The sequence below is a fragment of the Chiloscyllium punctatum genome, chromosome 39 (assembly GCF_047496795.1).
Source record: "Chiloscyllium punctatum isolate Juve2018m chromosome 39, sChiPun1.3, whole genome shotgun sequence".
NCBI lineage: Eukaryota > Metazoa > Chordata > Chondrichthyes > Orectolobiformes > Hemiscylliidae > Chiloscyllium > Chiloscyllium punctatum.
In genome coordinates, this window is record NC_092777.1 from 11,950,850 (window position 1) to 11,963,476 (window position 12,627).

The 12,627-nt window shown below is 44.5% G+C and overlaps 1 protein-coding gene across 2 annotated transcripts in view; it reads left to right on the forward strand.

The window, feature by feature from the left end:
- The first annotated feature begins 3,447 nt into the window (after positions 1–3,447).
- acox1 (acyl-CoA oxidase 1, palmitoyl) overlaps positions 3,448–12,627 on the forward strand; it is a 53,423-nt gene continuing 44,243 nt past the window's right edge. For both annotated transcript variants that reach the window (XM_072558180.1, XM_072558179.1), the window contains exon 1: positions 3,448–3,606. In XM_072558180.1, the coding sequence (XP_072414281.1) occupies positions 3,498–3,606 (109 nt within the window). In that variant the 5' untranslated portion in view covers positions 3,448–3,497. The remainder of the gene's footprint in view (positions 3,607–12,627) is intronic.

Sequence of the window (12,627 nt, forward strand, 5' to 3'; positions counted from 1 at the left end):
ACTGGGAACCATTATTCCCTTCCTCAGTTTCCCCACCCAACAAAGGAAACAGTAACAGAAACCACAGCTATTGTCATACTATTTTGAATATTTGGAATCATAAGATGGCGCCAGCAATGTGGTTTTTACAATACCTGGGATATGGGCAATGGTGATAATTGAAACCCAGACATAGTTTTTGAAAAGTTCAGCTTACACTTTCAGCCAAAGTCAAATTATCAGGTCCACTGATGTGAATTTCAGAGACTGACACAATAATCAGGTAAACCTGTTGATAATTTCTGAATGAACATAGAACATAGAACAATACAGCACAGAACAGGCCCTTTGGCCCTTGATGTTGCGCCGACCTGTGAACTAATCTAAGCCCATCCCCTACACTATCCCATCATCATCCATGTGCTTATCTGAGGATTGTTTAAATCTCCCTAATGTGGCTGAGTTAACTACATTGGCAGGCAGGGCATTCCATGCCCTTACCACTCTCTGAGTAAAGAACCTGCCTCTGACATCTATCTGTCTTAAATCTATCACCTCTCAATTTGCAGTTATGCCCCCTCATACAAGCAGACGTCATCATCCTAGGAAAAAGATTCTCACTGTCTACCCTATCTAATCCTCTGATAATCTTAGTCTTCTTCTCTCCAATGAGAACAGACCCAAGTCCTTCAGCCTTTCCTCATCAGTCCTCTGGTCCATACCAGGCAACATCCTGGTAAATCTCCTCTGCACCTTTTCCAATGCTTCCACATCCTTCCTGTAATGGGGCGACCAGAACTGTACACAATACTGTATTCCAAGTGAGGCCTCACTAACAATGAGATTGAGAAATGTAGCCAGTACATGTAAGTTCAAGGTAATAGATGAATAAATAGTGGAAGATCAATACATATGTGGCTCTGGACACTTTAGTGCACAAAAAGGATTTGGTTAGAAAGGACACACCCATTCACATGTCCTTTTTAGTTCATACTTGTATGATATATTGCACAAATGAGACGTTAAAATAACTGCTAAGAGACTGCTTAAAGGTTTCAGCTTAGAAAGACAATGGAGCTAGACATAGAAGAGAAATGGAGAAAGTGAGGACTGCAGATGCTGGAGATCAGAACTGAAAATGTGTTTCTGGAAAAGCACAGCAGGTCAGGCAGCATCCAAGGAGCAGGAGAATCGACGTTTCGGGCATGAGCCCTTGAATTTCTTCTAGCCTCTTGGAAACAGTGCCTAGTAAAAAAAGAAATTGGGAAAGCAAACATTCACTGAGAACTCAAAGATAGTGGCAGGTGGAGTTTAGTTTAGATAAACATGATATGATGTGTTTTGGCAAGGCAGATCAGGGCAGGACTTACACACTTACTGGTAGGGTCCTGGGGAGTGTTGCCAAAGAGACCTTGGTGAGCAGGCTCACAATTCCTTGAAGATGGAGTCACAGATAGACAGGGTAGTGAAGAAGGCATTTGGTACGCTTGCCTTTATTGGTTAGTGCATTGAGTATAAGGGTTGAGAGGTCAAGTTGCAGCTGTACAGGACATTGGTCAAGCCACTTTTGGAATACTGAGTTCAATTCTGGTTGTTAAACCTGAGAGGGTGCAGAAAAGATTCACAAGTATATTGCTGGGATGGTGGGTTTGTGCTATAGGGAGATGCTGAATAGGCTGGGGTTATTTTCCCTAGATTGTTGGGGGTTGAGGGTAGACCTTATAGAGTATTATAAATCCTGAGGGGTGTGGATAGGGCAAACAGCCAAGGTCTTTTTCCCATTGTAGTGGAGTCGCTAACAATTGAATTGTGCCAGCTATGAAATAAAAAGCTTTGTTGTGACTGTTGGGGCAGTGGGTAACAAGTTTAAAAGTGTGGTGCTGGAAAAACACAGCCGTTCAGGCAACATCAGAGGAGCAGAAGAATGGCATAAGCCCAGGAATGGCTTATGCCTGAAATGTCGACTCTCTTGCTCCTCAGATGCTGCCTGACCCGCTGTGATTTTCCAGTGCCACACTTTTCAACTCTGATCTCCAGCATCTGTAGTCCTCACTTTCTCCCGGTGGATAAAAAGCCAAGTCTCCCTCCTCACCTATTCCTGAACAACATACAGGAATAATCCAAATTTGGGGATGCAAGGGAGAATTATGCAAATGACAGATTCTACATTTCTGAATCAGATGGTCTCACTATCCTGGGATCAGAACTGTTGAGAGAAATCATAGGTGCTAGTCCTTGCCTTATTCTGTGTGCCCTATTCCCCCCTCGCATCTTTTGGGTATCTATAATTGGAAACCACAGTCACAGTAGGTTGGATTGTTTTATATAGGTTTATCAAAATCACTTGGCTTTTATATTCCTGATGAAGGGCGTTTGCCCGAAACGTTGATTTTCCTGCTCCTCAGATGCTGCCTGAACTGCTGAGCTTTTCCAGCACCACTCTAATCCAGAATTTTATATTCCATACCAATAAAATCATTGTTGAGTTGATTGTGACCTTCCTATTGCTACACCCAGCCACATCCGTGGTGGTTCGGTGGTTAGCACTGCTGCTTCACAGCGCCAGGGACTGGGTTCAATTCCAGCCATGGGTGACTGTGTGGAGTTTGCACATTCTCCCCATGCCTGCGTGGGTGTCCTCCTGATGCTCTGGTTTCCCCCACAATCCAAAGGTGTGCTAGTTAGGGGTGAATTGGCCATACTAAATTGCCCATAGTGTTCAGGGATGTGTAGGTTAGGTGCATTAGTCAGGGTCAAATGGAGAATGGGTTTGGGTGGAATACTGTTCGGAGGGTCACTGTGGACTTGTTGGGCCAGAAGGCCTGTTTCCACACTGTAAGGATTTTAAGATACATTCTAAGACACTTGACTCCATTGGAAATGAAAAATCTGTTTAACTCAGTCTTGGATATATTCAATATTCCAGCCTCCAATACCCTTGGTAAAAGATTACTGAACCTTTGGGAAAGAATTTCCTCCTTGAGAAATAATAAACTAAAAGAGGATTTATTACCCTACTCCAGCACCAGCAGTGATTCATCGAATTCCTACAGTGTGGAAGCAGGCCATTGGGCCCATTGAATCCTAACTCTAAAGAGCATCCCATTCAGACTCACTCCCATCAGTGATCATCGTTGTTTGCATGGAGCCAAGAAGAAAATCAGGAGATCTGGGATTGTAGCAAAATTTAAACACAATGTGAAAGTGCCAGAATGCCATTTCTTCAGAAAGGGGTTCATGTATGAGTGTGCCAAAAAGTGCTGTTGTGGTTCGCACCATATCAGAGTAGGACAAGAACAGAAAGTGCTGGAGAAATTCAGCAGTTTGAGTGTATATTGCCCCTTTAAGCGTTCCTGTGGTCCCCACGTTGCTTGCGTTTACATTGCCCCTTTAAGCACTGGCCTTGGAGAAAGCAGGAACGGAGACGAAGGGGCGGGGCCGTGCCGGGCCGCGGTGCATTGTGGGCCCCGTGCCGGGCCGCGGTGCATTGTGGGCCCAGGAGGCTCGGGACCTCCGCCATGAACCCGGAGCTGCGGAAGGAGCGGGAATCGGCGAGTTTCCTCACAGAGGGTCTGACACACATTCTCGATGGAGGCGCCGAGAAAACCCGACGCCGGAGGGAGATCGGTGAGAGAACCGGGGCGGGTGGAGAGAGAGAGAGACTCTCCCCGGGACACGGGGTTCATCTGGGATCAGGGCCGAGGGGGTCGGGGGGCATCTTAGGGAAAAGAGAGGGAGGTATTGGCACGGAAGATGCAATGGTGCGGAATATTGGGGGAGGTGGAGGAGCAGGCTGAAGTTCAAGCAAGGTGTGGAGGGATGTTATAGAGATGTACAGTGTGGAAACAGACCCTTCGGTCCATCCCGTCCACACCAACCTGATATCCCAACCCAATCTAGTCCCACCTGCCAGCACCCGGCCCATATCCCTCCAAACCCTTCCTATTCATATACCCATCCAAATGCCTCTTAAATGTTGCAATTGTCCCAGCCTCCACCACTTCCTCTGGCAGCTTATTCCATACACGTACCACCCTCTGTGTGAAAAAGTTGCCCCTTAGGTCTCTTTTATATCTTTCCCCTCTCACCTTTAACCTATGCCCTCTAGTTTTGGACTCCCCGACTCCAGGGAAAAGACTTTTGTCTATTTATCCTATTCGTAAGGTCACCCCTCAGTCTCCGACGCTCCAGGGGAAACAGCCCCAGCCTGTGCAGCCTCTCCCTGTAGCTCAAATCCTCCAATCCTGGCAACATCCTTCTAAATCTTTTTTAGATTAGATTACTTACCGTGTGGAAACAGGCCCTTCGGCCCAATAAGTCCACACTGACCTGCCGAAGCACAACCCACCTAGACCCATTCCCCTACACTTACCCCTGCCCCTGACACTATGGGCAGTTTAGCATGGCCAATTCACCTAACCTGCATATTTTTGGATTGTGGGAGGAAACCAGAGCACCCGGAGGAAACCCACGCAGACACAGGGTGAATGTGCAAACTGCACACAGTCAGTTGCCTGAGATGGGAATTGAACCCGGGTCTCTGGCGCTGTAGGCAGCAGTGCTAACCACTATGCCACCGTGACATCCTCTCAAGTTTCACAACATCTTTCCGATAGGAAGGAGACCAGAATTCCACGCAATATTCCAACAGTGGCCTAACCAATGTCCTGTACAGCCGCAACATGACCTCCCAACTCCTGTACTCAACTGATCTTTGTTCAGCAACACTCCCTGGGACCTTACAATTAAGTGGTAAAAGTCCTGCTAAGATGTGCTTTTCCAAAATGCAGCACCTCACATTTATCTGAATTAAACTCCATCTGCCACTTCTCGGCCCATTGGCACATCTGGTTAAGATCCTGTTGTAATCTGAGGTAACCCTTTTCGCTATCCACTACACCTCCAATTTTGGTGTCATCTGCAAACTTACTAACTGTATCTCTAATGCTCGCATCCAAATGCTGGACTGTGAGTGTATGTTTGAGTGTGTGAGGGTGGCGGCAGGACGCTAAGGAAGATTTTGTTGTGTTAGAGGAGCTCTGAGGCTGACTGGAAACTGTAGCCTTTCGACAGCTAGTGAGCTGTTGGCATTATTGTAACAAGTCAGTCATGTGGAGTAATGAGTGCTTTTCTTTTCAAATGATAATATAGAGCTGTCTGTACACCTGTTGTCTCATACGCATTCCACAAAGATCAAATATCCAAAGAACTGTAGATGCTGGGAAATCAGAAGCAAAAATCAAAATTGCAAATAAAACTCCAGCAATTTCTGTTTTTGTTCCACAAAGACCAAGGTCAGTTATAACACCTCTCCACGCTGTCACTATCTTTGACAAACTCGCTACGTATATTAAAAAAACATAAAACTGCTAGAGAAACTGAGCAGGTCTACCTTATCTGTGGAGAGGAAGCAGAATTAAGGTCTTGAGTCCAGTGACTCTTTTTCAAGGTGGATAGCAGCTCAGAAGAGGTGGAGAGAAAAGGAGTGAGTGGATAAGTGGAGAGGGAGCCCAGAGAGAGTGACAGAGAAGAAAGGTAGTCAGACAGAGGAATTGGAAATGGTAAGCCAGAGAAGAGGATAAGCTAGTTAGGTGATCATGGGTTGGTGTTACTGAAAGGAGCTGGGATGGGTGGTAATAGGTATGGAAAAAGATGTTCACCCTCTAAAGTTGTTTACAATATCCCCATGTGGAAGGTGAAATGTTCGTCCAACTTATACCAAAGTCTTGCTAAAACACTGCTATAAGCCTGAGACTGAAATGTTTGACTAGGGAACACGGTGGTATGTTGAAGTGGCAGGCATTTGTAAATTTAGGTCTGTATTTATGGCTTGAACATGGGTGTTCTGCAAAGCAGTCATCCTGTCTATGTTCCGTCTCCCCATTGTAGAGGAGACCGCAGTGAGGGCAACAGACTAGATTGAGTGCAATGCAGGTAAAACACTCTGGAGCCTTGGATAGTGAGGAGGGAGGAAGTAAATGGGTAAATTGTATAAGAAGGTGCCGCGGAGTTATCCTGAGTAAACAAGCACGTCTCGGAGGGAATGCTGACAAGGAAAGGGAGGGGATGATGTCTGGTGGCATGCTGCAGTAAGTGGCGGAAGTGACAGTTTATGATGTTTTTGAATGTAGATGTTGGTGATGCAGAAAGTGAGAACTAGGGAACCCTATTGTTTTGGGAGGGAAGATAAGGGGCCGGGGGTAGAAGTGTAGGAAGCGTGTCAGATACTGCTAAGGGCTCTGCCAACCATGGTGGTGGGAGATCTAGAGTTGAGGGAAAAATTTGGTGTTTTCAGAGGCTTCCTTTTGGAAGGTGGCATCATCAGAACTGATGAAATGGAAAAATGGGGAGATTGGTAAGAAGTCACTATAGGAAGCAGAGTGTGAGGATGTCTAGTCCAGGTAACTGTGGGAGTCAGTGAGTTTGCAGTGGACATCAGTAGCCAAACTATTCCCAGATGTGGAAACAGATGTTGAGAAGAGTCAGAGCAAGGTCCAAATTGGAAGCAAAATTGATAAAATATTTTCCCATTCCAGTCTGTGCGAAGGGAGCAGCCCCAACGATGTCATCGATCCCACTGTCTCCCATAGTTATCTGGACTATACATGCTCACTCCCTGCTTCCTGTATTGAAAAAGCTGCAGAACCTCTACTCCCTGCCTGTGACTCTCCTGTGTTTTCTCTTGGCTTATCGACTGTTTACGTTTTGATCAAGAACAGTGTTTTCCCTCCCACGCTATACATTGTTATTGAGAGAAACTTCTACACGTTTGTCTGGAAAGTTTCAAATTATCTTTATGTATAAAGAATACTTTGAGAAGAGTGGTTGGCAATACTTGAAGGTGCGAGTCCAGCATGTTTATTGGAGGCATGTGAGACTCGATGACATGAAATCTTGTGTTGCCTGGCCCACTGTTAACTGGAGTTCTCTAGTAACTAGCTTTTCTGGCAGCTTGTGACTTTCATTTTTTAAAATGTTCAGATGATGTGTTTTTAAGAAAATACAGCTCATTATAACAACAATAATAATAGAATCGTTAGTATAACCAAAACTGACCCAGCTACTGCTTGGAGCAATAATGAAACTGATAATCCATTTTTGTTCTAAAGCTGGCTTGGTGGTTGTGGTGTGAATTGTGGTTTTTAGTTAGGGTTCAAAAACTCAAATTGCTGGAGAATCTCAAGTCTAGCAGCATCTGTGAAAGCAGAGTTAATGTTTCAGGTTCAGTAATCCTTTGTTAAGACCGTTCAGTTGTGAATGTTTTAGTGGTGCCCTGTTAATCGTCCAGTTGCTTCCCCTCGGAAGACGAGCACCATGATCCATGTTTGGAATCATATAACTTCGCGTTAGTCAAGACATTTGATTAACCAGCACCAAGCATTCCAGATAGCAGATTTTAGTTTTGTTGGTTATAACTGTTGAGGTACACTTATACAGAATCTTTCTTAGACCATGCAGTCCAATACTAAGTCATGGTCTTACAGAAAGGATTTAAACTTTCCTAGTGAAAGTGCAAGGTTGATGCTGGAGTTGAGATGTTATTGTCTGGGAAGACTGAACAAGTTTGTTTGTCGTAATGAGAGGGCTAAGAGGTGGACTCATAGCTCCTACTTTGTCATGTCCTCTTAGTCTAGATTCTCCCCCACAGAACTAATTTCTCGATATCTACCCTGGTAATTCCTTTTCGCTCACTAACTCTGAGGTCAATTTTCAGTCTCCTACACTCTGGTTAATGCAATATTTTGTATTTTACCGAAAACTGATCAAATTCTTTGAATCTGCTACACAGCATATGTAGGTCAAGCTAGGAGCATCTTGTTAAAGGCTTCTTGATGTATGCAGATTGTTCTCAAGATGTTTGCTTGAATGCCTCAATGTCAGCACTTTGATTATGCCATTGTAACTTGAGCTCTACAATCTGTTTAAAAAAACTGGGGCAGAAGTCACATTAAATACATGACTGACCCTGCCTCTGTTAAAATACACAGTGAGTGAAATCATTGACAAAGAACCTTTATGTAAGTTACAAAGGTAGTAGGTTAGGAACAATGTACCTGACTGTACAGGATGATAAAATTATACTGTTGGCTTCTGAATAAAGGGAGGTCAAGCTTAGCAATATCTCAGACAGATGGCATAAGTTTAAGGTGAGGAGTAAGTGGTTTAGAGGAGATCTGAGAATTTTTTTAACCCAGAGGGTGGTAGAAATATGGAAGGTGCTGCCAGAGAGGGTAGTGGAGGCAGGTACTCTTAGAATATTTAAGAAGCATCTGGATGATCGCTTAAAATGCCAAAGCATAATAGGCTATGGATCCAGCTCAGGTAAATGGGATTAGTGTATGATGTGGAGGAACAGGTGTTGGACTGGGGTATACAAAGTTAAAAATCACTCAACACCAGGTTATAGTCCAACAGGCTTATTTGGAAGCACTAGCTTCTGGAGCGTTGCTCCTCCATCAAGTGGTTGTGGAGAATAAGACCATAAGACACAGACTTTATAGCAAAAGATGACAGTGTCATGCAACTGAATTGATATACTGAACAAACCTGGATTGTTGTTAAGTCCTTTATCTTCTAAAATGGGTTGCAGGTTTTGGCTAATTAATATGTAAATTCCACAACTACCTTTGAGTCACCTTCTCATGATAACTTAAGGTTTTATATTTTTTAAAAATGAGCAGCGCGGTGGCTCAGTGGTAAGCACTGCTGCCTCACAGCGCCAGGGACCCGGGTTCGATTCCTGCCTCGGGCAACTGTCTGTGTGGAGTTTGCATGTTCTTCCTGTGTCTGCATGGATTTCCTCCCACAGTCCACAGATGCGCAGGTTGGCTAGATATGTCGTGCTAAATTGTCCATAGTGTTAGGTGCAGTAGTCAGAAGTAAATGTAAGGGAATGGGTCTGGGTGGGTTACTCTTTGGAAGGTCGGTGTGGATTGTTGGGCTGAAGGGCCTGTTTCCATACTGTAGGAAATCTAATCTTAAAAAAAGGTAATATCTCAGCTCAGACAATGCATTAAATGTGTGAGGTTAGAGTCTGGCTGTATCCCAATCTTGAATCAGACTGGTTCTATTTCCAAAGTGGAATTTACAAAATATCACATGTATTGACCGCCTGCAGATTGTGCATCTTTTGAGCAAAATAGAATGTATCTGCAACTACAAATTCACCACATAGACGTATGTTTGAGTGAGAGTGTGTTGATGTGTGTGAAAGCTTGGTAAAGTGGGTGTGAATGAGTATAAGCCTGTGAGGGTCTGCGCGGGTGTGTGTGTGTGTTAATGAGAGAGGGTCTGTGTGAGTGTACGAGTGTGTGTGTGTGTGTATAGTGCAGCGTGACATGAACCCAAGGTCCTGGTTGAGGACATCCCCATGGGCACGGAACTTGGCTATCAGCCTCTGCTCGGCCATTTTACATTGTTGCCTGTCCTGAAGTCCGCCTTGGAGGATGGTCACTCGAAGATCTGAGGCTGAATGTCCCTGACCGCTGAAGTATTTCCCAACTGGGAGGGAACACCCTTGTCTGGTGATTGTTGCATGGTGTCCATTCGTCCGTTGTCATAGCATCTGCTTGGTCTCGCCAATGTACCATGTCTTGGGGCATCTTTGCCTGCAGCATATAAGATAGACTGTGTTGGCTGAGTCACGTGAGTACCTGCTGAGTACACGGTGGGGTGGTATTCTTACAGGTAATGGTGGTATCTGTGTCGACACTCTGACACGTCTTGCAGTGGTTGACATGACAGGGTCATATGGTGTTGTGGTTGATGTTGTCCTGAAGGCTGGGCAGCACACCAGACAGGGGTGTTCCCTCCCAGTTGGGGGAAAACTTCAGCGGTCAGGGACATTCGTCCTGGGATCTTCGGGTGACTAGCCTCCAAGGCGGACTTCAAAATTTACATATTAATGAACTGAAACCTGCAACCCCATTCTAAAAGATGAAAGACTTAACAACAGCAGAAGAGGGACAGGGTGTCAGGTTTAAGGACTGTCCACTGCCAAGCCATCTTTTACAGGCCCAAAGGCAAAGCCAAGAAGAGCTCACTTCATCTGTCTGGCCTCCTTTTGGTGCTGGTTGGCTGAAGATTGGGAGTGAGGTGCAACTAGAAATTGCGCAGCAGTCCCACTGATACTGAAGGAGGAATGTCAACCTCTCCAAGCTCAAGGGTGTCGGTTGCCAAGAGGTCCAAGAATTGGCTTAGCCATCCATTGGCAGAGTTTGCTGCTTGCAACTCCCCTTTTGCCAATCCAGCCCATGCAGTGAATTCCTTTGCACAATGTGGAATGCTTGGGTGTGGAGCCAAGACCAATAATGGTCAGCTTGGAGGGCTGCACACACTTTACTGCATCACTCCCATCAAAGTAGTCTTCTGGTCCTGTCTTGCATTTACTGTCTCCATAAATATTTCTGTGCTGGTCACTGCCAGAGTTCCATGTGGGAGCAGCTTCCACATTCTATTCACTCTCTGGGTAGAGGTTTCTTGTGCACTCATTATTTGATTTATTTGTGGCCTTAGTTATGGACATGCTCACAAGTGGAAGTCTTTGCACCCAACAAACCCTTGTGTAATTTTGTAAGTCTCCACTAATTCATTCCCAAGTCATTCTTCTAGAATGAAGAGACCGCAGTTATAAGGATGTTATCAGGACTGGAGGGTCTGAATTATAAGGAGAGGCTGGGACCTGTTTCACTGGAGTGTGGGAAGTTAAGGGGTGACCTTGTAGAGGTTTATAAAATCATGTGGGGTAATAAATAAGGTGAATAGCAAAGGTCTTTTCTCTAAGGTAGGGGTGTCCAAAATTAGAAGGCATAATTTTAAGGTGAGAGGAGAAAGATTTAAAAGGGAGCTGAGGGGTAACGTTGTCTCTCACATGGTGGTTCATATGTGGAATGAACGGTTTCCATGCTGTATGAGTGTCTCTGTTGCTGTCCCTTCATCCCAAGCACCCAGTATTTTGTCTTCTATATTGTCCCACATTGCAGTTACTATTAGGGGCCTGTCGACAATCCCCATCAGTGACGACTTTGCTCTACTATTTCTCATCTCCATCCAAACCTGTTCATCACCCTGATTTCCTGAATCAAGATCATCTCTAATGTCATCCTTGATTACCAGTGTTACACCTCCACCTTTACCTACTTTCCTATTCTTGAACATCATACACCTCTCATTATTTAAGACTCCATCTTAGTACCCTGCACCCATGTCATCTCTGGCACCTAATGATTGTTTCAGATTGGGAACTCTGAGAGAAGAGACAAGAAACCCCAAAGACAATAAGAATGGGTGTGAGGGTGATGCAGGTAGTGGAATGGCAGCTGTGATAAAGCTGAGCTTTGTTCACTTGAGTTCAGTAACAACAACTAATGACTGAAGCTGTGATCCCAATTACTGCCTGAGTTTTAATGGCAGACCAGGCAATGAGTTGGTGATGCTCCAGCCAGTGAACAGGCAGACGATGACTGGAAACCTTTATCCCTTCATGGAGGGATCTGTGTTGAGGGGCATAGATTTAAGGAAGGGGCAGAAGGTTTGGAGGAGATATGTGGAAAATGTTTTCACCCGGAGGCTGGTGGGAATGTGGAACTCACTACCTGTAAGGGTGGGAGAGGCAGAAACCCTCGACATTGAAGATGTATATAGATGTAAACTTGTGATGCCACGGACCAAGTGCTGGAAAACGGTGTTAGAATACTTAGGTAGTTGTTTTTGACTTGCATTGCAATGCGCCAAAGGTCCTTTTTCTGTGCTGTAGATCTTTATGACTTGATGATTTTGAGACACTCAATAACTGTGTACTGAGTAAGCAGGTAGTGAAGGGTTACGCCTGAAAAGGTATTGGTGTCACTAAAAGGAGCTGCTGATCTTGATCTTACACTGACCCGCTCTTGCCTGAGTATTGTGTTTAAATATTCAACAGGCATGTTGCTGCACCTATAGGATTACCTCGCAACTTAAAATAGCTTCCCATCACCAATCACCTGAATGTTTATTACGTTAGCTAGCCTTGTCAAAAAGAAAATCTTTCAAACCCCTTTTAACAGGGCTGTGATGAAAAATGTGGAAGGAATTTGCAGAATTTTGAAAGGATTGAGGGTGTGTTTAATCTTTTCATAAAGGCATTCTTAAACAACCTAAGAACTGCAGTGTAAATCAATGTTCTAATATGAAAATAATTTCTCTGCTTGAGAATTCAGTTACACAGGAAGTGAGCCTCAGTTTTCTTTTCTAAAAAGAAATTGTACATTGCTACTCTTAATGATTTGCGTATCTACACTTTTCAATCCTTTTGCACTACAACTCTGTTTAAACTCTTATTTTAAGGCTGCATTTGAGTTGGGCATTCAGGGTTCTAGTCAACCTGCTCAATGTTATTACATATTACTGGAGCAGGTGGGACTTGAACCTAGGCTCAGTGATAGGGTCGCTACTACTGTGCCACAAGAGCCCAATTGCGGTTAGCGTGTAAACTGAGTACAGATTGGGCTTTGCTCAAGAATATAAGATGACCGAATTCTGCTCGTTGTAGTGATTGGAAGTCCCTACAGTGAACCGTCATAGCCTATGCTTGGCAAAATCTGTAATGGGAGGAGGTTGATTGGATGTAATGTTGTAGGCTGATTTCCCTAAGCTCTTTTCCTTTTACAT